Here is a 27,500-nt window from a genome sequence, read left to right on the forward strand (position 1 = left end):
ATAATTATTAAGTTCAAAGACAAATTGTACTTGTACTTGGATTTGTACCTACGCATTTATAGCATACGTCAGAAATGTATTAATTTGCACAATCGACATGTAGTTGTTTTTGTTTTCAAATGAATATGAAATATGAATTCAACAGAAATCAAAATAAATTTATTCAATTGATATATACATGTATACCGTCAACGGTGAAACAAAGTCTACACTGAACGCCGCTGTTATGTTACGACCTTACATGTATGATAGTGAGCTGTTTGAATTAAATAATTTTTCATTTACTATTTCTTTCTAGCAATTAAACCAACATACCTTTGATTTCAATTCTAAAATTATTTTTATAAACAAACCATTTTCTTCCGTAATTTTCTTGCACGGTGGAACACGGAGGGTCACTTGATGAAACGGTAATGTCCACAGTGTGACACGGTGCGTCTTTGGTGTAATCACAATATACGGTGTAACACGGGGTATTTTCCACCGTGTGTTTTCCACGGTGGGGTGGAAGAAACTCGTGAGCTGTACTGTACATCTCAATAACAAATTTTAAAATCACAAAATTTAAAGTACTAAAATGACATTCTTTTTTTTTTTTATTAGTATTAATGTTTAAAATTAAATTCATCTAAAATGTATAGTTCTCCAAGATATTTTTTTTTTTGTATTCAATACTTCCCTGAATATATTCGGCAGAAAATAAAAATATTTGTATTGCAAATTCGTTATAAAAATTTCACAAATTCATTATACGGATATAATGAGTTATGGATATAACGAAGTAAATTCAAAGGTTCCCTGGACTTCTCTATAACCAAGTTTTACTGTACATATTTATAAAAAGAAGACAGTTTTATGATCAAGTAAAGTTCACAAGTTCACAACATGATGACAATTTGGTATAAAATAATTAGATTTTGGATGATGAAAAATAAACAGGCAAAATCAGAACTGACTTGAATATAGATGCTAACAAACACTTCAAGCTTGTCGAACCAGAGAAGTGCAATTAATAAGATATTGTTCATTATCTTTTCTCAAGACCAAGTGTAACTGATGCCATTTATTCCACATCATGTCTTCATTGTAGCTAGTTTTTACCCCTCTTTTCAATTATGCACATGAGAAAAAAAATCTGAAAATTCTATTCCCATCCCATTCAATCCACCAATAAAATGAGATACTTAGGTTTTAATTTCTTTTCTTTTTATGAAACTAATTAAAGACAAGCACTGAAACTGAACCATATGCAAAATTTATAAGCCACAAATTGCTGTGTAGAATGATTTTACATTAGTTATATTCTCAGTAATAGATTTTGGCCTATTAGGTTTTCTTGCTTCTGAACCTATACCTACAAAATAAAGTTAAACACATGTGACCTTTTTGTTATACACAATTTATTATGCATGTGTTTCATGTTTCTATGACAAATTTTATGGAACATTAAGAATTTCTCAAACAAACTTTAGTTACATATAGTACTATCATAAATCCAATTACATATCTGTATGCAAAGTACAAGCCCTTGATCCCCTTTGTTTTTGCTCTCCTAAATATGTTTTTGTTAAAAGATAGTTGGCAATTGCCTTGAACTAAGATCAAGACTCAATTTCAGACACTGGCCAGCATTTCAGTCCAAAGAAGCAGCTTAGACATGATATGTGGCAGGTGCATGGAAAGTCAAGCTTTTAATCAATGAAGTCTCTCATTCATTCATTTATAATTACAAGTTTAAGGCTTATACACTTTCAATGTCGGTGGCAATTGTAAGGCAACACTAGCTTTAGCACCTCTAATTTGCCCTTTTGTTTATAAGTAATATTTTATTACTACAAGAGAGCATTCTTGTGCTGAAACCTAACGTAAATGTGTAAAAATATGACTGTGCTGTATCATTTTTCTACCTTGGTTGCTATATACTGTAGATTGTTGCTATATACTGTAGATCACAAAATTTTCAAAACTTCTTAATTTAGCAAGATAATTACATGTATTTGATACTATAAGAGAGAACATTTTTTTATGAATTTTGATTATTGCTGCATACAATCTTTAGTAATTCAAATATACACAAAAATGATATTTTTAACAAGGGGACAGTCTTGTGTAATTACGCAAAAATAACAAGTCAGACCCAAAGGCCTTAATGGTCACCTGAGTATAATACAACATTGTAAAGGATCCAATGAAGTATAAAATAAAACAAAAATAAACTGATAGATGATTGATGCTATGTTGCCAAAAAGCAACAGAAATCAGATGATCAGGGATCAACAAAATAATTACTCGGTAAAGCTGATCTATTTACTTGCCTGTACCTGCCCCATTTGTCACTATCACCATTCTGACTAGACAAAACAAAAGTGTTTCAGCACTATTAGAATAAAAATTGCATTCCCTCTTACATTGGTCTCTCTTGTCTCTCAATTTTGGAAGAGGCACATTTGCTAATCATAACTATGCACTTTGTTTGATTGTTTACTCAGAAGCAGAGAAGAAGATTTTCAAAGAATTTATACTGTTTTACCTATATGTTTATTAGAGTCCTGCCCTAACTCAAGAACCCCCCTGGGGCCACAAATTTCACAGAGGCACCCTTGCTTATCATAGCTAGCACTTAGTTTATCTTCTAAATATACATTGGGAAGAGAAGAAGATTTTTAAAGAATACATGCATTTTCACTGTATGATCATTAGAGCCCTGCCCTAATTCCAGAACCCCCGGCCTTCAGGCCACAATTTCACAATTTTGAAAGAAGCACATTTATATATTTGTATAAATATATTAACCCATGTAGAACCATCTTCACTAACCACGGGTTTCTACTCTCTTCACAAACCCTTGGTCTGCCATGCAATAAAAAGTGGGGATTCTTTACATCATGTGATCTAAAATTTTACCTCATACGCGGTAAGTTTGCATTATTGACTTAAAATAAAAAGCACATTTAAATAAGAAGTACATTGCCCTCATGGCTCACATGGCTAGGGAAAAGCAGAAATCAGTATTGAAACGTTTAAATGTATAAGTGGTCCAATGAAAAAGGTGAAGATAACAACAGTTATTGACCTCAAAAAATCTATAAACAATACAATTCTGTGAGGAGGGCATAAAACACAGACCCCTGGAAATTCCAGAGGTGGAATCAGGCACCCAGGAGGAGTAAGCATCCTTTGTTGACCGGTCCCCACCACCATCCCACCCCATCCCCAGGGCCCTATTTATTTCTCAGGTAGACAGAACATTCCGTAGTCAAATTCAGTATAAAAACAAAGGTCTAACAAATGGTATGAAACAAGTCAGCCAAAATATGATCCAATGATAGGCTATATTTGCTAATAAAGATTTCTCCTTTATATTCCAATGTAGAAGTTTGATCGCTAATAGTGGCCTAACCTACATTTAAAGGGGTCATGATTTGAACAAACTTGAATGTACACTATGTCAGGAAACTTTCACATAAGTTTCTTCATTTCTGGCCCATTGGTTCTTGAAAGGAATATTTTTAAATCACCCCAACCAATTTTCACTTTTTCTTCAAAATCCCCTGTAAGAAGAGGGTGTGACCCTTCCTTTGAATAAATCTGGATGCTTTCCACCCAAGAATGCTGTGTGCCAAGTTTGGATAAAATTGACACAGTGGTTCTGGAGAAAAAGATAAAATTATAAAAAGTTTACAACAGGAAATGGACAGAAAAGGTCACCTGAGCCTTTGAACAAGAGACCCATGGGCCACGACACTCACCTGAGTCACACTGGCCTTGATTATCTTGAAAAAGATATATGAAAGATTCCCCCTCCCCCCCAGGGGTCATGATTTGAACAAACTTAAATTTCTACTAAGGATGCTTCCATATAAATATGAATAATCAGGGCTTTACTGTTCTTGAGATGATGATTTTTAAAGATTTCTTTTATATATTCCTGTGCAAAAATTTGATCACCCATTCTGGCCCCAACTTAGCCCTGGGGTTCAAGATTTGAGCAAATCTGAATGTACACTACTTGAGGAAGCTTCCACATTAATAGTGCCAATCAAGGCTTTCCGCTTTGCTGTTCTTGGAAAGAAAATTCTGTGAAAGTCTCATTTAATTTTTATTCAGTGTTGTAGGATGAGTTGGGGATATAAGATAGGAATCCCCAAGTAGTACGAGTGTATGGAGGTACAGATTGAAGACAGACACCACTATCACTATACAAGAGGTATAAAAAAAGATGTAATCATTTACTTTTGGAATATAAAACACCTTCCCACTAAGATGCATCAACTGACAAGATTTGATGGTCTTGGACCCTTCACTTTGAAAGATATGATGCAGACATGTAAAAGCTAACAGACAGGCAGACAGATGGATGGACAGACAGGAATTGACACACTATATTATGACCTATCAAAAGACAATGTATGGCATATACCTAGAAGTCTCTTCAAGATTGTAGCTCTACTTGTATGCACTGGTTTGAAGTCTTCTTATGTGCCAAGTTACATAGAAATCAGACAAAAACTGTAAGGAGTAGCATTTCAAAAGTATTTCACAGAAATTTCTATTTATAGTGACCATGGCAACACCGTTCATCAAAAATCAAAAACCCATATACAGAATTATGTTTCTTAGTGTAGACTACTTGTGTTCAAAGTTACACTGAAATCAAAAACTATAGGAAGAGTAGCATCTCTATTATAGTAACCATGGCAACACAATTCATCCAAATCAAAACCAGATGTATTGAATTACGTATCTTGAGTAGTCTACTTTGTGTCAAGTTATACTGAAATCGGAGCAAAACTGTAGGAGTAGCATTTTGAAAAATTGTTTACAGACAGACAAACAGACAGACTACCTTATTAATCACGTAAGCTCTTCTTAAGCTCTATCTTTCTAAAAAGGAACAACTAACAATGACAGCTATGCATAAGATAAATTTAATATAAGCCATGCTTAGGACCTAACCAATTACAAGCAATGCGTACAAAAATTTCCCTGTATAAATTTAAATGGAATAAAATATATTTATAATACAAAAGGCCCTGCATAATAAAATTCTCATATCCATGTAACATTCACTTAAACTACATGCCTTTGAAATTGCCAGTGAAAAATCATTTCAAGGGAAACTTTGATACTGAAAAAATACTCACTAAATACTGCTTTACTAACAGTACGGTAGTCTAAGATTTTATTTACCAGAATTACTGTGCAATTATTTTCTGGATCAAATTCTACTTTTAAATAATGTGAGCTCTGAATCTCTGATTTGTCCCAAAAAGACTCTAAAACATCATTATAAATGGTTAATGCACAAAATCATGAAAAATATATCACAATTAAAGTCCATAAAATGTTCAGAAAGTTTTAATTGACAATGTGGCATCAACCCATATGCAGGAACTTAACTCTCAAGGGACAGAAATTTTTCACTGTTTAGAGAAAGTTCATTATGTAAACCTTTAATTTTTCCTGAGAGTTGGGGAGCATCTTTCTGATAATGACAAGACTACAATTAAATGTTCAATAAGACTAACTTTGAAACCCATATTAGAAGATGATTCAAGATATTACATCGAATGACCTATGATAATGGAAAAGTTGCTCATTGGCCACAACACTCACCTGAGTCACTTTGCCCTTCTTTGGTAGGACTCTTTTACCTTTTTCCATGTCAAACTCTGATTCCCTACATGGGGATGATTGTATATTGGCAATTGTGGCCCATCTTTTTTTCAAAAGATTTTGAAAGAATTTCTCTATCCATCCCTTCGTAAAATTAAGACCATCTATTGTGACTCCATCCTTATTTAACTTGTTTTGATTCAATAGTGCATACTCAACGTTGTGCATTTTCAGGAAGAATAAATGGCATTATTTCCTATGTAGCTTGTAACACGAGCTTTGATTGGTTACAAAGTCGGGTGTAAATTACCGTACACCCGATTTGAGCTGGGGATAAAAAACTTGACGTCACAATGCATTGTAGGACATAGTAAATCTTATCTATAGCTTGAAACACAGTTGAGTGGACCTGTTTACAAGGAATTTATTTGGGTACATAGGAAATAAATTCGTTATCCAATCAAGGGTGTACGGGGATTTACCCTGGGTTGTATTCCATACACCCTGAGGCTGAGGGCCTCAGGGTGTATGGAATAAATCCTGGGGTAAATCCCCGTACACCCTTGATAGGACCTGGATAACTAATAAAATTTAATTCTGTAGTACATCCTTCAGAGAAAAACTTTTGACCCTCTCTTGTGGTCCCATCCTATCTCTGGGTATTATGATTTAAATAAACTCCTACCTATACAACATGTAGATGCTTGCATATTAAAATATGTAGATGACTTATCGTGGTCATGTCATTCTATATATATAGCTATAGCGTCATCCAACTTTAAGTAATGTGAACTGGAATCTATATTGCAAATATAGATCTGCACCCTAAATAACAAATAAATGTTGCTCAATACCTGCTTGATAATCATTATTTAAATACTTTAATTTTTAAAAATGCTTTTTATTTCTGTTGATGAAGCAATCTGTTTGTATGTGGTAAGATTCAAGATTACTTGACTCAAACAATACCGATAGCAACAAAGGTCAAGGGTTTGTGGAAAGTAGCAGATCGGAAACTCTTGTCTAGCAAAGATTGCACCAAAGGCATCTCAATATGCATCCATTTGTGTACTAATTCATGACTTCTGTCTAATTTTTACACAAGCCCTAGAGGGGCTTGATTTATCTAAAATAATGCTAGGTCGCAGATTTTCTTAGTTTAAACTCCCAAAACTATATTAATTAGGTAAATAAAAACATTTCTAGATATTAAGGGTTAATTGCCAGATTATATTTTATGATGAAGGAATAATGAGTGATGCTCCACAGCCACATCTATACAGAGATTTCGCACTTTTCATTTGCATAGGAATCTCAGGTAGGTTTTCCCTCAACTATGCCAAACACATGCCAAAGTTATTCTTCAAAGGTGACACAGGGTAACCCTTTGTTGATAACATTTTCTCTTCACTTCCAATGGTATTACGGTGATCTGACCACTCTGATTCACTTTAATAACTATTTACTGTACGTGTACATAAATTGGCGTATTCAAAATTTGGCGCAATCAAGGGGTATGGAGTTGTTGGCGTAATCATGAATTAGCACTACACATGTCCGTGCCATGTATTGTATTAGTAAATGATTTCTTAGTGGTATTCATGAATTAGCGCATCGTTTTCCGCGCCAAAGCTGCTAAAATATGAAGCCCGCTTTTTTAAGTACACATACAGTATATTTTAGTACAGTACTTAACTTTAACTTTAATATCACAAAATGTCAAATAAAATTCTCCCCCCAATATAGTTCTGTTATTAATTTCTCGGGCTGTTTTCGATAACCCATAATGGCTCATTATCACAATCCATGGGTTTTGTGTCCATTCCATTTCCATTTTTTGTGGAAATAATAGAATGGACACAAACCCATGGCATGCGACAATGATAAGGGCTGGGACATGACAAATTACCTCTTTTAATGGATTTACGCATGTTTTGGGATGTACATTTTATTTTAGAGAAAATCAACCCACCAATTGCTGTTAATGGTGTATTAGATCAAAGAGCTGGGTACGTTAAGACCGATTTACGGCCCTGTAAAATCAGCAAAAATCAAATGCACGATTACATTCTATCAATTGTATCAATTAATTGTTAAGGTTTACCTGTGTTTGAAATAGGAATAAATTTTTCTCAACTCATGTGCCCTTTTATTTATATAACGTTCAAAACTGGTCTAATATTCCGGAATTCCCCTATTTTGGACGTTTTCCTCCTCTTCAAGTCTATATTTCGATATGGCCGCATCCGAGTATGTATGCGAAACTTTGCAGAAAGAACAAATACACTAAGATTTTTAATATTAAAGAGAAAAAATAACCTTACAAAAGTGCGGCCACATCCGTTTTTACAAAAAACTGAAGTAAAAAATGCTGCATTTTTGGATAGACGTCACCTTTTCTCCACAATAAAATCTATATTTTTAAAGAAATTAATTGTTTAATTCTATATCTGAAGGCTTTATTATTTTTCTATTGTCTTTTAAATTCAATTCTGCATTTGAAAAAAATTAATTTAATACAATTATTTATGTAAATGAAAACCATATGAACCTTTCTCAGTGAAATTTACTATGAGACATTACATGTAAATTAGTGACGCAATGCATTGAAAAAAATGACGTCACAATGAGCAATCATGTTGAAAATATATACTTGAAACAATTTCTTCAGTCTTCACAACTATGATAAATATTCAATCAATATTTACAGCGTGAAAAAGTAATTTAACGACATAAGTTGGGATGGTTCAGACAATCAATTTACATTTAACACTACATGTACCTCCAATTAAAACGCGCGTCTCCTTCATAGTGGACATTGACTTTATTTGACTTTAAGAAAAGATTATTTTTAACATTTTTATTGAAAATCATCAGCTTTTTTAAGCATGTTTTATTCGTTTTCAATTTATATATGTCTGGGATTCATGAATGTCAAAAGACAATAGCTAACTTTTTTTTTGGGGGGGGGGGGGGTAGATTGGAAGCTTGGATTACATGTATAGCAGACACCATTTGAACATTTCTTTTCAAAACTTATCCTTGTCACTATATTGTTGCAGATTTTTATTTGACAAAATTAATTATGTCAGAAAGGATTCTTGTGTTTTATCTCATAATCAGGATGTGTTTTATATAGCCTAAGACAAAATACTTCTAAATCTGCCACTGCCGGCCTACATTTACTTATTGAAGGTCAGCAGCTGGGAATGGAAAAGTTCTTACATGTATATTTACACTTACTAATTATATATACATTTATCATGCTGATCGGAATATTGACATCAGTGTTTTCAAGTAAAATTGGGTTTAATTTATAATTTACAAAGAGTTTTAGATAATTATGTTGACCAAGTTTATAATGCTTAAAAACGTATACAGTGGTGTACGCTTTCGGTATTTTCTATGAAAATTTAAGTGAAACATGATACAATCAACCTTTTTTATTGTCCATAAATAAAGATTATCTGTTCCCATGCAGTTCTGTAAGAAATACAAACACGATCTTGCATTACTTGTGGACAAGACACCCCCTTTCCGCTCCATATAATCGATGGTTTAACTCGTTATTTTTTTTTTCTTCAGAAATTGTTTGCCTAATACATTTTAAGGCATTCCAAGTCTTGAAATGAAAAAAAAAGAAAAAAAAAAGATTACTCTTTAGATATTTATCTGTATAAAAAACGAATGTACATATTAACTACATTTACACTACTGTTAATCTCGAAGTAAGCGAGTATTTTTAAAAGGATTTTATCCAGATTATCCATAAAATAATAGTAATATATTTCATAGGAAATATGTTTAGTATTCCAATAGATGTTCATCGGGACTGGAGGAGCGTCCTGTCCAATATCACGTCTGTGAAAACGGCGGTGCACATTATCGCTAAAGAAACTGGGGGGATAAGCCGAGCCATATGCCTACATAACGATCGATAAAAAATCAATAAATTCATTTTACAAAAATTTCACTTTTTGTTGAATTAATGTAATGCTTATTACCATTTGCATATAAATTTGACAAAACCTGAATACTGTAACAGCGAAAATGATTCTGATTAACACAACATAATGGCATCACGCTCAATTTTCACAGAAACTGACATAAATTGGATGATATAACTACATTTTTTAAATAGAGTGGGTCATCGTACCATTTTTTTGAGAACGATTAATGAAAGGCAATGGAAAGATGTTGCTTTTTACACTTGCAAAAATTTGGTATGAAGACCCACTCTACATAAAAAATTAAGTTAACTTACTTAAATTTTCACCGTGATCTTAAAAAATTCTAAGTCCAAAAACGCTTGCTAAATATAGAGAACTGTATGCTATTTAAATGAAAATGTTAGTGTGACTCCGTGGTCTAGTGGTTAGCGATGAGCTCTCTAAAGGGACGTTTATTGAGGAAAGTGTTCGAGTCATGTTCAGATTTTTTTTTTTTTTTTTTTTTTTTTTTTTTAATTTTTTAGTTTTAATTTTGTTTTACTTTATAAAAAATGTCTATAGGAATAACATATTTTTCACTGAAAATAAAATATATATATGTAATAATGAACTTATTCACAGTAAATTATTTAAAATGCCGGATAAAAATTATAATAGATATTTGAATACTTTTATTCCCGTTTTATTTATTTTAAATAAAAGCGCTTCTAGATCACCATTATCATTATATACGATGTTAACATTTTTATAATATCTCCACAATAAGTGTAAACACTCAATATGCAGATTAATTAATAGAAGTCCTTACCCATGTTAGACATTTGTGACAGTAAATGAAAGTCAACTATTTAGCTTGTTTAGAATATAAATATCATTTTGAAAACTACGGTAAACATTAAAATGCTCAAGTAAATTCGAACAAAATAGAAATTTTTTCCAATAAATGTTCTTGCATAGCCGAAAAATGGGCATGGGCACATGGCTCGTCTTATCCCCCCAGATTCTTTTAAAGATTCAACGTCCGTCTGTGATGATAATCCGTTCCAGAAAAAAAAAAAACAGTATTTTATCGTTACTACAAGGACAAATGCACAAGGAAATGCTCCAGAGAGTTAATTTATGCAAAGCAAGTGATAAAATTATCATTGTCACCGAAAAAATTATATCAAATACATGTATCTACGGCTGTGTAACATGTAAACATAGGGAGGAGTTCTAAAGAAAATCTTTATCTATTTATGATGTATCGTCTTGCAATTCATGTCAGCAGTTTGTTAGGTATATTTTTTAAGATTTTTTTTTTATCAGACACTTACATGAAAAAGAAACATAATCAAGCTAGTGATATAATCCGGGAATGGCAAGGATAACTCTATAAAGAAGCACTGTGACGTGTTTTGCGTATTGTTCCCACAAGTAAAAAATAACATAAGATTTCGTATAATTTGATAACTGAACTAGAAATAAAATCTCTATGTAGCTTATAAAAAGGGACGTGAAAGTGAATTTTGATTTTTCTATGTGAGTGTTCAGTTATTCTGCATTTCAATTATTTGTATTTTGTCTCTATGTAAATAGAAGGGGGGAGGCTTACTGATAATCAAATTATACATGTACTGTAATGAGTATCAATAAAAAAATTATATCAAGAATTTGATTTAAAACTAAATACATCCCTTTCCAATTTCCTTTGGCTCCCCACTGGACTGTGACCGTTGATCGATCTTTTACTGATCGATATCAATGCAAGTGTCTGCCGTTTCATGCTGCATTGCTTTGAAGACGACATGCGCATATTTTCACAGCTGACGCGGATAAACTCTATATGCAAATCATACATATAATATTATATCCTTATTTTTTTTAACTTTTAGTTTTAGGGAATTATGCCTGTAAGAGTGTACTACAGGCTTCTGAATCCCTTCCCGAGAATTCGTGTGCATTTCCTGTCGAATTCACTATGCAGATTTAGGCATATAATTTTCGATTATGTGAATCAAGTAATGAATATGTACATGCAAAGTAATGTGTTTGTCTCTAAAATTAAATTATTAGCATTGGCTATATAATATATTTTGTTCATCGTAAAATTGATCTAAACAAATCACACACCCTTTTTTTAAGCCTTCGGAGATTCACGGTTTTTATTTGAAGCAACATTTTTAAAGGTCTGTAATGCAAGTTATGATAAGACCATTCCAAGTTTTTTTTATGTGCATTGTACGCGGACAAATTGGTTTTGAGGTTACGAAATTAAAAACAAACACAAATTAAAATTGGTAAATACAAATCTTTGAAACGCAAACACAAAGTTAGCTCAAATTAAAATCAACAAATACGAATCTCTGAAATGCATTTTACTCTTTTGGGATTGACATCTCTCTTTTTTAAGTGGTGTATTAATTTTTTTTATTTAAAAAAAAAACTAGTAGTTAAACTAAGTTTTATGGCGAGGAGAGGTCTCAAATGATAATAAGAAATTCTAGAACTGTTCTGAAAATGCTGCTTTTTCCCCCTTTTGGTTTGTGTGTTTTCTCGGATAGGAAGATAGGTTAGGACGGACGCTAAACAAAGAAAAAACTTGGAATGGCATCATCAATCAGGACTCATATAACCGGTCTCCTCTTGTGGTTTTAACATAGAAAGTAATTGTGTGTAAGTATGTTGGGGATTGTTCCTGGTTAGGGTATTTTACATGAACCGTGCAGTAAAGCGGATCCACTGGAATGAATACAATGTAAACAACGATCTATAAAAGAAATCCTATCATCAGAGAAATTTTTTTTAACGCAGCTTAAGACACCTCGTAACCCCGTAAGAGTGAGTAATTTATACGTTTATCCAAAAAAAAAAAAAAAAAAAAAAAAAAAAAACCAAATTAATAGCGCTGCAATTTGTTGGAATGGAAAAGGGGAGTGATGTTGATGGTTTTTTCATTGCCAAAAATCCAATTTTAACAACTTTATATGGGACGTTCCAATTTTCTTTTTAATACTGATTCATGTATCTTTAAAAATTGTAGTGTAACTTCATAGACAATGCGGAAAATGATTGAAGAAATCATTAGGACATTTTTACATAAAAAAATGATAAATTTGATACGAGCACAATTTCAAAAGAAGTACTACCTTGTCTCGTCTGTATGGATGAATCAAGCTTCATTACTTGTCTGATGAAATTGTTTGTAAAAAATTATATTTCCTTTAAATTATTTTACTCCTTCCAGCTATCAAAGATACATTACGATGAATTGAAATAAAAGTTCAAAAATGTTTTCTGGAACATAAGGCAGGTTAAAGTAAATAGTTTCCAGTTCAGAGAATTGACAGATTTCTTTTAACGTAACGTTAAAATCAGTAACGCCGTGATGACGTTATCATGTCAAAATTTGTAATTTCTAAAGAAAACTCCCCATTTTTCGAGACCTCTGATGGAAAAACGGTTCGTGATAATTAAAAAAAATAAAATGATTTTGAAAGGACACATCGTCGGCATGTTTGTAAAAAACTGAAATCAAATTTGGAGACAGGGCCGCTCTATTATACTTAACGTACCCAGTTCTTTTGTGATGTCGTTTAGGAAATACATATTAATATACATAGGTTTCAACATTCAGTTTGCTTAAAACTGGCAGGTTCAATAGAAACTATGGACACTATGCTTTATCATATATTCCTGACAATGAGCGTAGTATGTTAAATTGAATATTGAATACAATTAACTTTTAAAAGTAGCATTTTCATAAACGAATGATTTAAATGAAATTCTAAGTTCTATATGAAGTACAAAGGTAAAATATTTTTCTTAACCATTTCTTATATTTGCAAACAAGTGAAAAAACTGCATGATGTGTTATTAAAGTTGTTTAATGATTATTAATTTACATTGTATTCTCCTGTCTTCGCTTGCTTTTTGTTTGTTTATGTTTGCCACAATGGGATCTTCCACTGGAAGAGTCCATTTGTTAAATTAAAGATGGGTCCTGCCCGGAGGGCGATTCTATGATCTATCCAATCAAATTAGGGGTTCTATCTTCTGGGTTTAGCGCCCCCATCGGTGGTTAGCTAGCGCCACCTATTTATGTCATTGTTATCCAATCATTTTGCTTGCTCTCTTATTTTCAAATTCGGCATCTGTGCCATCCAATCAAATTACTCTAATCTCCTATTTCAACCCATGTTTTGGCCAGTTAGCGTCACTTTCTTAGAAAATCCTCCGAGGCAGAATCCACGTCGTTTTATTCCGTAATTTTTTTTTTTTTTTTTTTTTTTGTGTGTGTGTGTACATGTGTACATGTGCGTGATGTTATGGTACTTATGTTATAATGTCTAGTGTAGCAATATTAGTTTATATTCTACCATGATTTCTCAAGATTGTTGAAAATTACCCATGATTGCTTGGATGATACTTTTATGTTTACCTTGTAACATTGCATAATAAATCATGGTTTTGCCCAAACTATGTGTTATTTACTTACAAGAGGAAATTTATAAAAACCACTGTATGTATTTCATTTTCTAGCTAGTACATGAATTTTATTCAACAGAAGTTTTTGAAACTTAATAGCATACATCTTATGACAGTTTAGAATATTTATGACACTCTTTAGTTTACTTTCTACAGCTTGTGTAATTCTGACATTTTGTCATGTATACTTGTTATTAATAAAAGTACTGATAGCACTAATTTAATATTTGATAAAACAATCAATTACCTACAATTTATATTTTTTAAATTTTAAATACACTAAAAAAATCACAATGGAACACAAGATATACATTATAATGTCACAAGTTGTCTCTTTTCTGAAGGGTTGCTTAACATTGCTAACAAATGTCCAGTAAAAGAAAAGCAACTCCTACAAAACCTTTATTCATTGTAGCAGAATATTTTTTTAAAAAAATGGTATGATTTGCATCATTATGTACAAATAATGATTCACTTTATTGCATACTGTGAAATCACTAATTTTCGTGGGGTTTAAATTTTCGTGGTATGGGAGACCAACAAATTCATATTCCCCAAGAAATGTTAAAATCTCATACTACAGTATAGTGGTTATCAACAAAATCAAATTCCCTCAAACCAGTAATTTTTCCTTAACCATGAAAACTTGACCCCCTCCAAAATAAGTGATTTTACAATAAGCATGTAGGTTTTAGTTCACTTACTTATCTGGTCAACAAGTAGATTAATCCCAACACGTTTTTGATGAATTTTATTTTAGTGACCATATTCTGCTTGATTTATCCAACAAGATATATTCTCCATTTAAAAAAAAATTCTAAGGGTATATGCCATTTTGAAAATAGCAAATACTTTTTCCAGTAACTGTAGTATTTTTTGAATATACTACAGGTAAAAAAGCAAATCTTACTGCATGTAATTGTAATTATGTAATGACTGAATTGAATACTGTAATAGCAGCTGTTTTTTGTAGTTCAAAATTTTTGTGATTAAACCCATGAAAGGTAGCAAATTAAATTCTGCATTTTTAATTTATGCCGCTGCATTATACTGCAAAATTATAATTTACGGGCCTAACAGAAACACTGCTACGTTTTACAAATTTAAGGTTAAATATGACTTGTTGATCGAAGGTCAACAAGTCATTGTCACAGTGAATTTGCACTGAAACTAGTAAACTCCACTACCTTTAAATTAGTGTTGTGAATTGTTTTCAAATAACTTTAATTTCATACCCAAGTACATGTAAACATTTTTTTAAAAATCATTTAGTAAGCAATTACAAAATAATGTTAAAGTAGATCTATACTCGTATGATGTTATCAATAAATAGTCAAACCTCGTTTTCTCGAACTCAAACTTGAAGGGACCAAGAAAATACTTTGAGATAACCAAGGAATCAAGATATCCACGGTAAAATACTTAAGTAATAAGTAGTTGGAACTTCAAAATAACTTTGATATTTCCATGGTATTCGAGATATCTGTGTTCGAGATACCCGAAGTTCAACTGTAGGTAAACTGGAACCATGATGCTTCCCTTTTCCGAGATGTGATTTTTTAACTACATTGGTTTGACTTTTACCCGGTGTTTTAAATATCCGGTAATAATTTTGCTGTAACTCAGTCTCGTTAACAAAGATTGAATAAACACTTAAGGAGGGATTCTTGTCTGGTTTCTGACTAGATGAAATATTCAAAGTATATTTGCTTATATGTTTTATATATTTAGATGTAAGAGATTTAAAAGATCATATATTTCTTTCCTCATCACAATTGTACAACTTTAAATAGAAATGGTAAACTGAATTTGAAATCTAGCAGGGACTATATTTTTGGCGGAATGGCGGCGTATGAAAATATCTTCTATTCTGCCTCTCAAAATAATTATAGAACAATGAATTTACTTATAATTTTTACACAATCAAAGACTAGCTAGCTTGGAGAAAATTTTTAAATGTAAGTTAAATTAATAATAAGGGACTAAAGTTTTGAAATATATGAAATAAATATGATTTTCCAAACAAATTTCAATTATGTTAGCTTTTAAAAGCTTCCAATCTAAGTTCAGATTTGAGCCAAAAATCTATAAAAAGTGTTTTTTCTCTCTTAGTAAATGGTCAAAACCTTTTGTTTTTATATCAATTTGTATCTTTATGTGACAACTTTACCATATGTGAAAATAAGAAAAATTTAAATATAGGAGGCATATAAAAATAACTAAAATATCTTAAAATTTTAAGAAAAATAGAGAAAATTCGGATTAGCCAATATCCATTTTAGTTAAATTATTTATGTCAATTTGGTAATGTCATCTTATAGACCCTATATGGTAATATCTCTTTATGCAAAAAGAAAAACATTTAATTGATTAAAATATAAGTAGGCATCGCATGATTGGCAACAGTAATTTTTTATTCTTAATGTCCAGGGAAAAGGTACTGACCTTGACCTGACCATGCCTCTAATATAAAATGGTCAAATTTAATCTAACTGATACCATCACTTAGTGATATTGTCTTCTTGATTCTGTGAAAATTTCATTGATTTTTAAATATAAGAAATAAGTCTTAAGAGAAGAATCCCTCCTTAAACAGGATTTAAGTAAAAGGGGAAGGATAGACAGAGACACGATGAGGTCCCATACCGAAATAAGTTATAACTAAGTTATAACTTTTCTGTAACTTTTTTGTACCTCAAGAAAAAGTTACATTTTAGTTATAACTTTTCTGTACCTAAAATGGACTTAGCCATTTTTAGATGTAACTAAAATATAACTTTTCTGGACTTTGTCATTTTACTGTATAACTTTTTTGTACCTTTTTGAACTTAGCCATTTTCTGGTGTAACTAAAAGATAACTTTTCTGGACTTTACCATTTTACTGTATAACTTTTTTGTACCTTTTTGGACTTAGCCATTTTCAGATGTAACTAAAACATAACTTTTCAGGACTTTGTCATTTTTCTGTGTAACTTTTTTGTACCTAATTTGGACTTAGTCATTTTGCAGAATGGCTACTTAGTTAAACTGAATATTTTTTTTTTTTTTTTTTTTTTTTTTTTTTTTTACCACACACCTAAATTAATTTTTTTTATATAACTGTTGAAATTTAATCATATAAAATAATAAATAAGCATAATTATATTAGTATAGTAATACAGTTTTACATACCTGTAATATCTACAGAGGATATGAATAAAAAGGTGGGGATGATTAAGGGCTACATAAAGGTACCACTGTTTATATGCAGAATTTTCTTTTTCTAAAAATTATTCATATAATGAATTGCATTATATACTGCTATTACTTACGCAGACATTTATTTTTCAGTTTTGTTGTGAGTTGAGATTTTTTTTTTTAAAGAAAAAGAGGGGCTTCTTAGACATCTTTACTACCAATGTTTTTCTCATCAATTACAGTCCACAGCCACATCCACTGTTAAGTTCAACAGAAGAGATGTGAAGTTGAGACTTGTAGTAAATTACATCTGAAGTTGGGAATAAATCTCTCTCTAAATCTCTCTCTCTCTCATTAATAAATATTGTTGTTTAATTAATATTTGTCTTGTAAGTACTAGTTTCATCTAAAGTTGGGAATAATCTCTCTCTCTCTCTTTCTCTCTCTCTCAGAAAATACGTATTATATAGATTTCATGTTTTGTAAATTATATGCATGTACTATCCTCTATTGAGAAGTCGATGGCTCGTTTTAATACTCCCCTCGAGGGGGAGTATTAAAACGAGCCATCAACTTCTCAATAGAGAATAATGCATGTACATCTTAAGGTGGAATAATTTCCCTAATTCTGGAGAAATATAAATGTTCAAGAGATATAAACAGTGGTCAAATGTTATAATCTCATGAAGTCATTTAATATTTTGCACAGATTTTTCTTCGTGTGCAAAACAGTGTTAATTTCCCCATTGTTTTCTCGTGACACAGGTGTTTGTACTAGATGACCTTTTGGGCCTACACTTCGTAAATTTCAGCTTGTGTATTACGCAATGGTACAATTTTACAAGGGTTGTTTGAAATCTAAAGTAAATCAATCGTAAAAAGGGTGGCTAGAAAGATAAACAACAACATACAGTGTGTGTATGTTCATTTATTAACAGATATTACGATGTTGGGAATAAAGACTGCCAGTTATATTAAAATTTTAGCAGAAGACTAGGACATGTGGATTTTATTATTTGCCTGATTAAATAACCCAGTTTTACTAGTTATTTTCATAAATAAATAAAATATTAAATTCAAAATGGCGGCAACGACACAAATATGGCGGCCCTGACGTCCGTTTTGTCCGTTTTGTTGGAACTCTGTTTCAAAATTTTAACACCAACTGGCTTTTTAATATTTAAGATAAGTTTCAAAATACACAATTATGTTTATTTGGATTTAAAATAAATTAATTATGAATTATTTATTTATTTATTTTCAATCACGTGACTTATTCTAAGTCTCTGATTGGTCAACAACAGAGCGCGGATTTTTTCATGGACGATTTGAATGTTGGCGTGTTGAAAGTGTTAATAGAGAAACGATGACAAAATCATTCGGTAAGGCAATATTTATGTTAATATTTTGATGTTTTTGGTAGGAAATGTTTATTACCTCTAGATGGGCATTCAAAAAAGAAGAAATATGTAGAATGAACAAAATTCTAGGCATGTGAATCTCAGATTTCTTGTTTGTTTTGATTGGTATGTCAGTGACAAAGACTGAAGTGAAGAAATTGAAACATAATATTTTTTCAGCATTTAGTATAGGAACAAAAAATGTTATTCTTTGTCATATTTAATTCTTTAAATATTCCTATAGATCAGTTTAATTATTAAATGACCTATATTGTGTAATTGTTTAACAGATTCTCTGAACTGTTTTAATATTGTACATATTGTAGCCTTTAAACACCACATGATCATAACATGATATAGTGTACTGAAATGAGTAAAATAAAATTTCTAATTTTTATTTAATTTCAGCAGTATACTGGTACATTATTTCTTTCCATGAGCATCTCATGTCTGTGCCAAGCTGGAGTGAAATCCTTCAAAAATATCACCTGTTTTAGGTAAGTAAATAATCAAATCTTATTTTTATTTCAAATTCGATAAATCTAAAGCTAATTCCTATAAAGCTGTCAGGTTCTATATTGTTCTTTATGTTTAAAATTTTTTTAATGCATGTTTATGTGATGAGCCTTGAGGTTGAATTTTCTCAATTACACAACAGAACTCTAATTCTTGTTTTCCAAGTTATAGATGCATATGCCTTGAATTTGAATGAATTGATATTAAAGAGTGGTTCCAATCTGATATGCTTTGAGTGCAGGAAACACTTCAACTTTTTTTTAAAAGAAAAAATTAAAATATTTAAAGTTTGAACCTTTTTAATTTTTGCAGAATTGAAGAAAAATGAAGAGAAGGTTGAAATTGCAAGCATATTTCAAATGAAGACTCAGACGACTACCAGTGCAGGCCATTGAGGGGCGCAGACCGTCTGCCGGCCGGCCAAGTCCCTCGACCAGCTCGGCCAAATACCAGTGCAGCCTGTCGAGGGGGACATACTGCTGGCCGGCCAAGTCCCATGACCACTTCAGCCTACTACCAGTACAACCTGTCAAGGGGCGCAGACCGCTGGCCGGACGGCCCAGTCCCTCGACCAGCTCGGCCGACTACTGGTGCAGCCCGTCTTTAAATAATCCAGATAAAAATCACAACTGTACATCCACAAGGATACCTGTGCAAGGAGTGATATGCAGCTAAGAACGGTGACCGAAATCACTGCTTAGAACCTTCTTTTTTTTTTTTTTGAAGTACAGCTAGATCATGGCGCTAACATGAAAAACTAGAGAGTTAAAATCTAGGCAGTGATGCCTATTTATAAAAGTTCACAAGAGTAGAATGCAGTTTACTAGGTAATTTTACAAAAACTCTTATGACTATATGCTAAAAAAATGTATTTTAAGAAAACAACCATTCTGAGAAATTTCAATCTGTTATGATGGCTTGATGAAAAATAAGGTAGACTTGAAAACATGAATGTGCATTCATTCAATTGTATTTGACAATGAACCAAGCTCTCTTAATCATGTTTATAAAATAAAATTGTAAGTGCTTTTAATTTTTTTTAGATAATCTTTTTTGTAAAAATTTTAATAATCTTTTTTGTAAAAATTTTAATGAGTAGCTTTTTTAAAGCCTATAATTGAGTAATTCCACCACAGGTTAACATGAAGTGTATAATTTTATTGTAACTTTTATTAGGTATAACTTTTTGTAGTTATAACTTTTTTTTAGGTATAACTTTTCTGTAACTTTTTCATAACTTTTTCATAGTTATAACTTTTCTGTAACTTTTTCATAATCTTTAAAGTTATAACTTTTCATGGGTATAACTTTTTTTAGTTATAACTTTTTCATAACTTTTTATTAAGTATAACTTTTTTATAACTTTTTAAATAACTTTTTCCGGGTATAACTTTTTTGTAACTTTTTCCACCGTTTATTTGGGTATAACTAAAGTATAACTCTGTAACTTTTTTATAACTTTTTGTGTAACTTTTAATAAGTATAACTTTTTGTAGTTATAACTTTTTTGTAACTTTTTGCACTTGCTGTATTTATGTTGAAATAAAAAATGAAAACTTATACAAAAGTTATAACTTTTTTGTAACTAAGTTATAACTAAATTATACCTCACTTAAAACAGGCGGTTCCAAACTCCGATAACTTAGTTATAACTTTTTTGTACCTCTTTTTAGTTACAAAAGTTATAACTAAGTTATAATTTATTTCGGTATGGGGTAGGAGATTACCATATACAGCATTTCTGTGAATGAGAATGTGCTGATAACATGGACCACGAGTATGCTATAAAAGCCGATGAGAGATGGACAGTCCAAGACTATAGTGTCGGCAGGCAAGTTAAAATTAATACTAATAGCTCTCGAGAGAGGGAATTGGCTATGATTTGACAGTGACAAATGTAATAAATTTCATCATTTCAAACATCAAAATCTTTAATTACTTTAAATAAATATCACTTTCATAGACACATATCCCCCCAACTACAAATGTATAGTACAATATGGCAACTGAAGATATTATTTTGGGTGAAATATATCATGTGGGTCCTTTTAGTGCAGAGCTTATTTAGTGCCCAGTATAGAACTACCTTATATCAGGCAAAAATTCTACTTCTGTAGTAGTGTTCTTATTTGGATGTACTATGCCGAAATAGTAGTCAGGGTTTGACACATGGTGCATAAGCCGGAGGCTTACCATGAGCTGTTCCTGTGGTATGGTCAAACTGAGGTCCAGTTCCAGCAGTTGGTGTTGCATTTTTATGTCTGATCCATTCAAGCTCATCCTTGCCTTGTACATTTCTCCATCCACAGAAACCTTCTTCAAAGTTACATTGTGCCCCTTCTGGCATTCCTTCTGTGACAATAAATATTTTTGTTAGCATTAAGAAATATCAGCTTAGGGAATAAGTATTAGCAATTATAAATCATCTTATCTTTCTTACATATTTAGCGGATACTTCTACCAAAGGTGTGTACCCCTTTTCACAGTTTTCAGTAATGTAATTGGTTTTCAACTGTAATTAGACCTTTTTGTCAATATATGACCTCATGTTGGCAATACCCTGATTTATTATGTACATTCAACAACTTTTAGATACCGTATAAGTGGAATTTTTAGCGACATGCAAATTTAGTGGTTTTGCCTTAAAAATCAGTATTGATTTTTAGCAAGCAGTAATTTTAGTGATTTAATGATGCCTAGAAAGACAACAGTAACTCCCAATACAGAATGAATTGTTAGCGATATTTAATTTTAGCGATCTCAATACCTTTGCTAAAAATGCCAAAAATGAATCCTCACTCAAATTTCTACTTATACGGTAGAAATCTTTTATTTTGTCAACATATTCCATATATAAGTAACAATCAGAGTATATATCAGTATTTTTGAGGACTTTGTGAATCTTTATCATTGCCCAAGCACATATACAACATATGAAAAAAAGTGGAGTGTAAATGGATGTGTAATTTCCGGAGGTAAATCCACAACACATTTTTTAAAACTAAAATTTGTGACATTATACAGAATTTCCATAACCGTAAACAGCTTGAGTTATACATGTACTAAAATCAGACTAGACTAAAACTGTAAAAGGAGTAGCATTTGAAAGTATTTCATGGAAATTTCTAGTTTTAGTAACTATGGCAACAACATTTATCGAAATCCAAAAGAGATAAGGAGAATTATGCATCTTATATTAATCTACTTGAGTGCCAAGTTATATTGAAATCAGATCAAAACTGTAGGACGTGTAGCATTTTGAAAAATTTACAAACATACAGACAGCTAGACAAACGAAAGACACCTTATTATTGCATAAGCTCTTCTGGTCTCTGACCAGTAGAATTAACAAGAGGCCCATGGGCCACATCGCTCACCTGAGCACATTGGCTAGGCAAAAGCACAAATCAGTTCAGTATTGAAAAGATAACCGCGGGGGGGGGGGGGGGGGGGGGGGGCGGCTTGAATTTTAAACTACCTGATGACACTTGAATCTACACTACCTGAGGATGCTTCCATATAAATATGACTCATCATGGCTTTGCTGTTCTTGAGAAGAAGATTTTTAAAGTCTTTTCCTATATATTTCTATGTAAAACTTTGATCCTCCATTGTGGCCCCGCCCTACTCCCTGGGGTCATGATTTGAACAAAATTGAATCAACACTACCTGAGGATGCTTCCACATGAGTTTCATCTTTCCTGGCCCTGTGGTTCTTGAGAAAAGAATTTTAAAAGATGCTATTAATTTTTCACTAATTCTTTATTATCTCCCCTTGAAAGAGGGTGTGGCCCTTCATTTGAACAAACTTGAATCCCCTTTACCCAAGGATGCTTTATGGCAAGTTTGGTTGAAATTGGCCCAGTGGTTCTGGAGAAGAAGTCGAAAATGTGAAAAGTTTACAGATAGATGGACAGACGGACAGATGGACTACAGACAAAATGTGATCAGAAAAGCTCACTTGAGCTTTCAGCTCAGGTGAGCTAAAAACAAATTGTTGAGACTGCATCTCTACTGGTTTGTACTTATATTAGTGGAAAAAGAAAAGTTGCACCTGAACTTTTTTTACATTTTCATTTACAAATTTATATATCCTATGTTTCTATATATACTTTTATTCAAACAACAATTTAGAGGGAAGAGCATTTTGAAATATTTTCAAATATTATTCTCTAAAAAATGTGAATACACCATTCATCAAAATCTTAAAATGCTCAACAGAAAAACGAACTTTGGTACAAGCCTATTACAGTATAGGCATTAAGTTTTATCAGACTAAAACATCAGGGGGGAATAAAGTTTTGAATAATTCCACACATTATTTTATTTCTATTACCCATCGCAACACAATTCCTCAAAATCAGAAAGTGATGCAAGAACTGTATTACTGTACATAGATGCTGTATATATAGGTTGTAGGTTTCATTTCAGTTCAGACCATAACTGCTGGAAGAGTAGTGTTCTGAAAGAATTTCATTACAATTTCTATTTTTAGTGACAATGGCAAAACTGTCCATCCAAAAAAAACAAAACAAAACAAAACAAAATAAGGCCAAATTAAAAATTACCTTTGTTTCCCCTAACGCGACCGACCCACTTAAATCGTGCCGACTGAAAAGTTTTTTTAAATCAGATTATTGAAATATTTTTTTATTGTTAATCAACTTTATAAAATACAATTTCATCAAAATCCGTTTTTTATCAGAACGGCAGCTTTTGTTTGGTGTCCACAACATGTGGCCACAGAGGGTTAGTTCGTGTTATAAAACAATGGTGACGTATTAATCTTATACATCTTTAAATTATTAGAATCCTAAACTTTTGAGACATCTCGTGAATTAATGTACCATGACTAAGGAGTGTTAAGATGGTATTTACAAATGTGTCTTCTAAAATTTACGTACGTAGTACGCATAGCAAAGCCTGCCTCATGAGCAGATGAGGGGCGCTCCTTGTGAATACATATCAAAAATTTCACTGCATTTGATTCGTTTCGATCTAATAAACAGTTCATGTATGATCCCGTTTTTACTATATAGGACAATAGGAGTTGTAAATATGTCTTTGTATGATTATTTCATCTTGATAAATAAAATTCAGATGTCGTTTCTTTATTCCTTTCATCTATGGGGTATTGACTCCGTGACTATAAAATTAGATATATGAAACTTAAATCATTTTAGATATGGTTTGGTTGAATTATACATTGTTTATACATGTACACTATTTCCAAAGAGTGTTGAAATCATTAAAATTTGCTTATGGTACGGCTTCCTGAGACTTCCAGTTTATTTTTCTTTAGTTAGGCCCTTGAAAACAGGTTGTTTCTTTGCTTTAAAATACTTTTAGAAATTGTTGAGCCGGTGGAGGGCTCCTAATTTAGACTTTTACTCAGCACTTATGGCCATTGATTATTAAGCATCAGTAAGGGATCTTTTACATGCCATCTACATGTATACTCCGACACTGGACCTACGTTTTTTACGGTCTTATTCGACTGACCGGTCTCCACGTCCCACGTCGGGACCTGTGACTTAGAATAAGCTCCTGAATTACGTCGTGACTCCAAAACGAAACACTAGAATTACTGCGCCACGCAAGGCCCTTGACATTTTGTCTGTGTAAGTACTCGAAAATCATAGTAGGTTTGAAAAATGTACTCAAATGTCCGATGGTTCTGTATTTGCGAATCTTGTGTTTTTGTAAATATTCGATTTCAATAAATTTACGCTGGCCTGAGATATTTTACAAGTTCAAATGAATAATATTTGTGAATTAATTTACCATACATGTTGCTTCATTTGTATGATATTCGGTTTAAAAATCGGTTTCTTTTGTTCTTTCTTATTTATAAAGATATTATTAAATTTTTCAGAATGTATTTCCAAAACTGCTGTCAGAAAAAAAAAATAATTTACCTACCTACCGACCCAACTTGAGATTTTGGGGTCGGGTTGGGGGAAACAAAGATATTTTTAATGATGGCCTAATAAAAAAAAACGTACTTGTATATAGAATTATGTATCTTGTGTAGTCTAGCCTGCCAACTTTTTACCGAGTTTTATTGAAATTGAACCAAAACTAATGGATGAGTAGCATTTTGGAAGAATTTCACAAACATTTAAATTTTTAGTAACCATAGCACTACTGTTTGTTGGAATCAAAAACTAGTACAGAATTAGTGATTCATAGTGTTTTTGAGTCTACTTATCTACCAAGTTTTATTGAAATTGCACCAAAACTGTAGGAAAAGTAGCATTTTGAAAGAATTTCACAAAAAAAATTATTTTAGTATATATGGAAACAGTTTTTTCCAAAATAAAACCACAATATGATTTTGCTTTATAACATGCATTTCTACTTGTGTACAATTTTTGAAATAAAAACCAAAACTGTAAGAGGAATAAAAGATTTGGCAAATTGTTTACAGACATACAGGCATTGCAGATAAAAAGCTAGACAGATGTAAAATATTTTATAGCCTATTCTAGTCTTTAACTGATAGAGCTAAAAAATATACATTTTTAACATCCACTTAGAAAAGTAAAACATGAATGAACAATGAGGGAACAGAAAGAATGAACAATGAGTGAGTGAAGACAAAAGTGTGAGCAAATGGCATGTTGAGCTAAGGCCATAATAAAAAAAATTCCTAAATTTTCATCCCCGCCAACCCCGATTTTTTATACCCGCCTTGATTTTTTTATTCTGTTTTTTCTTTGTCTCAATTCTGATCGGGATTGGTATTCAACTACCATTCAACTTTCGTTTTAAATCATGCAAATGTCAGCATGTTTTGACAGCTGACAAGATGGTTACAATGCTGTAATATGTATTAAATAAGGATAATTGGTTGCGAAACATTCATGATGATGTGTAGTAAGAGATATGCATATTCAAATGGACCTCTACTATGACTTTTATTCGGGCATTATATATGAATCCGCATCGATTGATCAAGTCAATAAAAAATCTGCACAATGGAAAAAATAAAAGATATAAAATAAAATCTGCCTGCAAGCCTCTATTTTTTTTTTTAAATTTGGATGAGAATCTAGGAACTTTTTAATTATGGCCTAATGGTGGTAAAAAAATAGATGAGAGCAAAAGTTGAGTGAAGAGAAAATGGGCTGTAGAACTCCATTCCTCTAATCATAATACACTGTTCAGCTTTAAGCAGCACAGTGTCCGGTAACTTGAAATAACAAAACCTTGTATACTAATCTCAACAGTGTTTCTGTTAACACAAATCTCTGCATAATTTACATAAAAAAAAACTTATTACCCTCTAAAACATCACCCAACGGCTGATCATGATGCAAAAACAAGAGGCCCATGTGCCACAACGCTCACCTGAGTAACGTCGGCCTTGCTGTTTTTCACCTGATTTCCCCCCTTGTAGTACTTATTGTGGCCCCATCCTACCCCCAGGGGTCATGATTTGAACATTTAGAATCTACACTACCCCAGGATGCTTCCACTTAAGTTTCAGCTTTTCTGGAGCAGTGGTTCTTGAGAAGATTTTTAAAGATTTTCCCTACATATTTCAATGTGAAAATTGGATTCCCTATTGTGGCCCCACCCTACTCCCTGGGGTCATGATTTGAACAATTTAGAATCTACACTACCCAATGATGCTGCCACTTTTCAGCATTTCTGGCCCAGTGGTTCTTGAGAAGAAGATTTTTAAAGATTTTTTTCTACATATTTCAATGCAAAACTTGGATTCCCTATTGTGGCCCCGCCCTACCCCAGGGGTCATGATTTGAACAATTAAAATCTACACTACCCCAGAATGCTTCCACATAAGTTTCAGCTTTCCTAGCCCTGTGGTTCCTGAGAAGAAATTTTTTTAATGACCCCACCCAGTTTTTGTCTTTTCTTGATTATCTCCCCTTGCAACGGGGCTTGGCCCTTCATTTTAACAATTTAAACTCCCCTTCACCCAAGGATGCTTTGTAGTAAGTTTGGTTAAAATTGCCCAAATGGTTCTTGAGAAGAAGTTGAAAATGTGAAAAGTTTACAGACGGACGGACGGACAGACGTCCGGACAGAGGGACAGACAATGGGTGATCAGGAAAGCTCACTTGAGCTTTCAGCTCAGGTGAGCTAAAATACGAAAACAAATTTTATAATTCCATTTAATGTTGTTGTCTAGATTGAGCCAGTTTATTAACCTACGCTTGCAGTATCTAGGAATAAATTGTTGCTTTAATTTCCTAGTGACAGTGGTTGGAGCATTTATCAACGTCGACAATCTATTAAAATTTTAAAACGATCTATAAAATTCTTAAAAAATGACACTGACATATTCATTTTAGTTTGGCTTCCAAAAGGCTGAGTATGACAATAAAATTGATCAGTGAAGCTCAG

General features: G+C 32.3%; 1 protein-coding gene across 1 annotated transcript in view; it reads right to left on the reverse strand.

Annotated features, from left to right (window-relative positions):
* The window catches only part of LOC133182829 (leukocyte tyrosine kinase receptor-like), a 245,812-nt gene that overhangs the window by 213,835 nt on the left and 4,477 nt on the right, over positions 1–27,500 (reverse strand). Inside the window, exon 3 of the mRNA XM_061317673.1 lies at positions 21,321–21,479. Coding sequence (XP_061173657.1) covers positions 21,321–21,479 — 159 coding nt within the window. The remainder of the gene's footprint in view (positions 1–21,320; positions 21,480–27,500) is intronic.

This window comes from Saccostrea echinata, unplaced genomic scaffold (genome assembly GCF_033153115.1).
Source record: "Saccostrea echinata isolate AGI-Se365-2 ecotype Australia unplaced genomic scaffold, CSIRO_AGI_Sech_v1 ptg000009l, whole genome shotgun sequence".
NCBI lineage: Eukaryota > Metazoa > Mollusca > Bivalvia > Ostreida > Ostreidae > Saccostrea > Saccostrea echinata.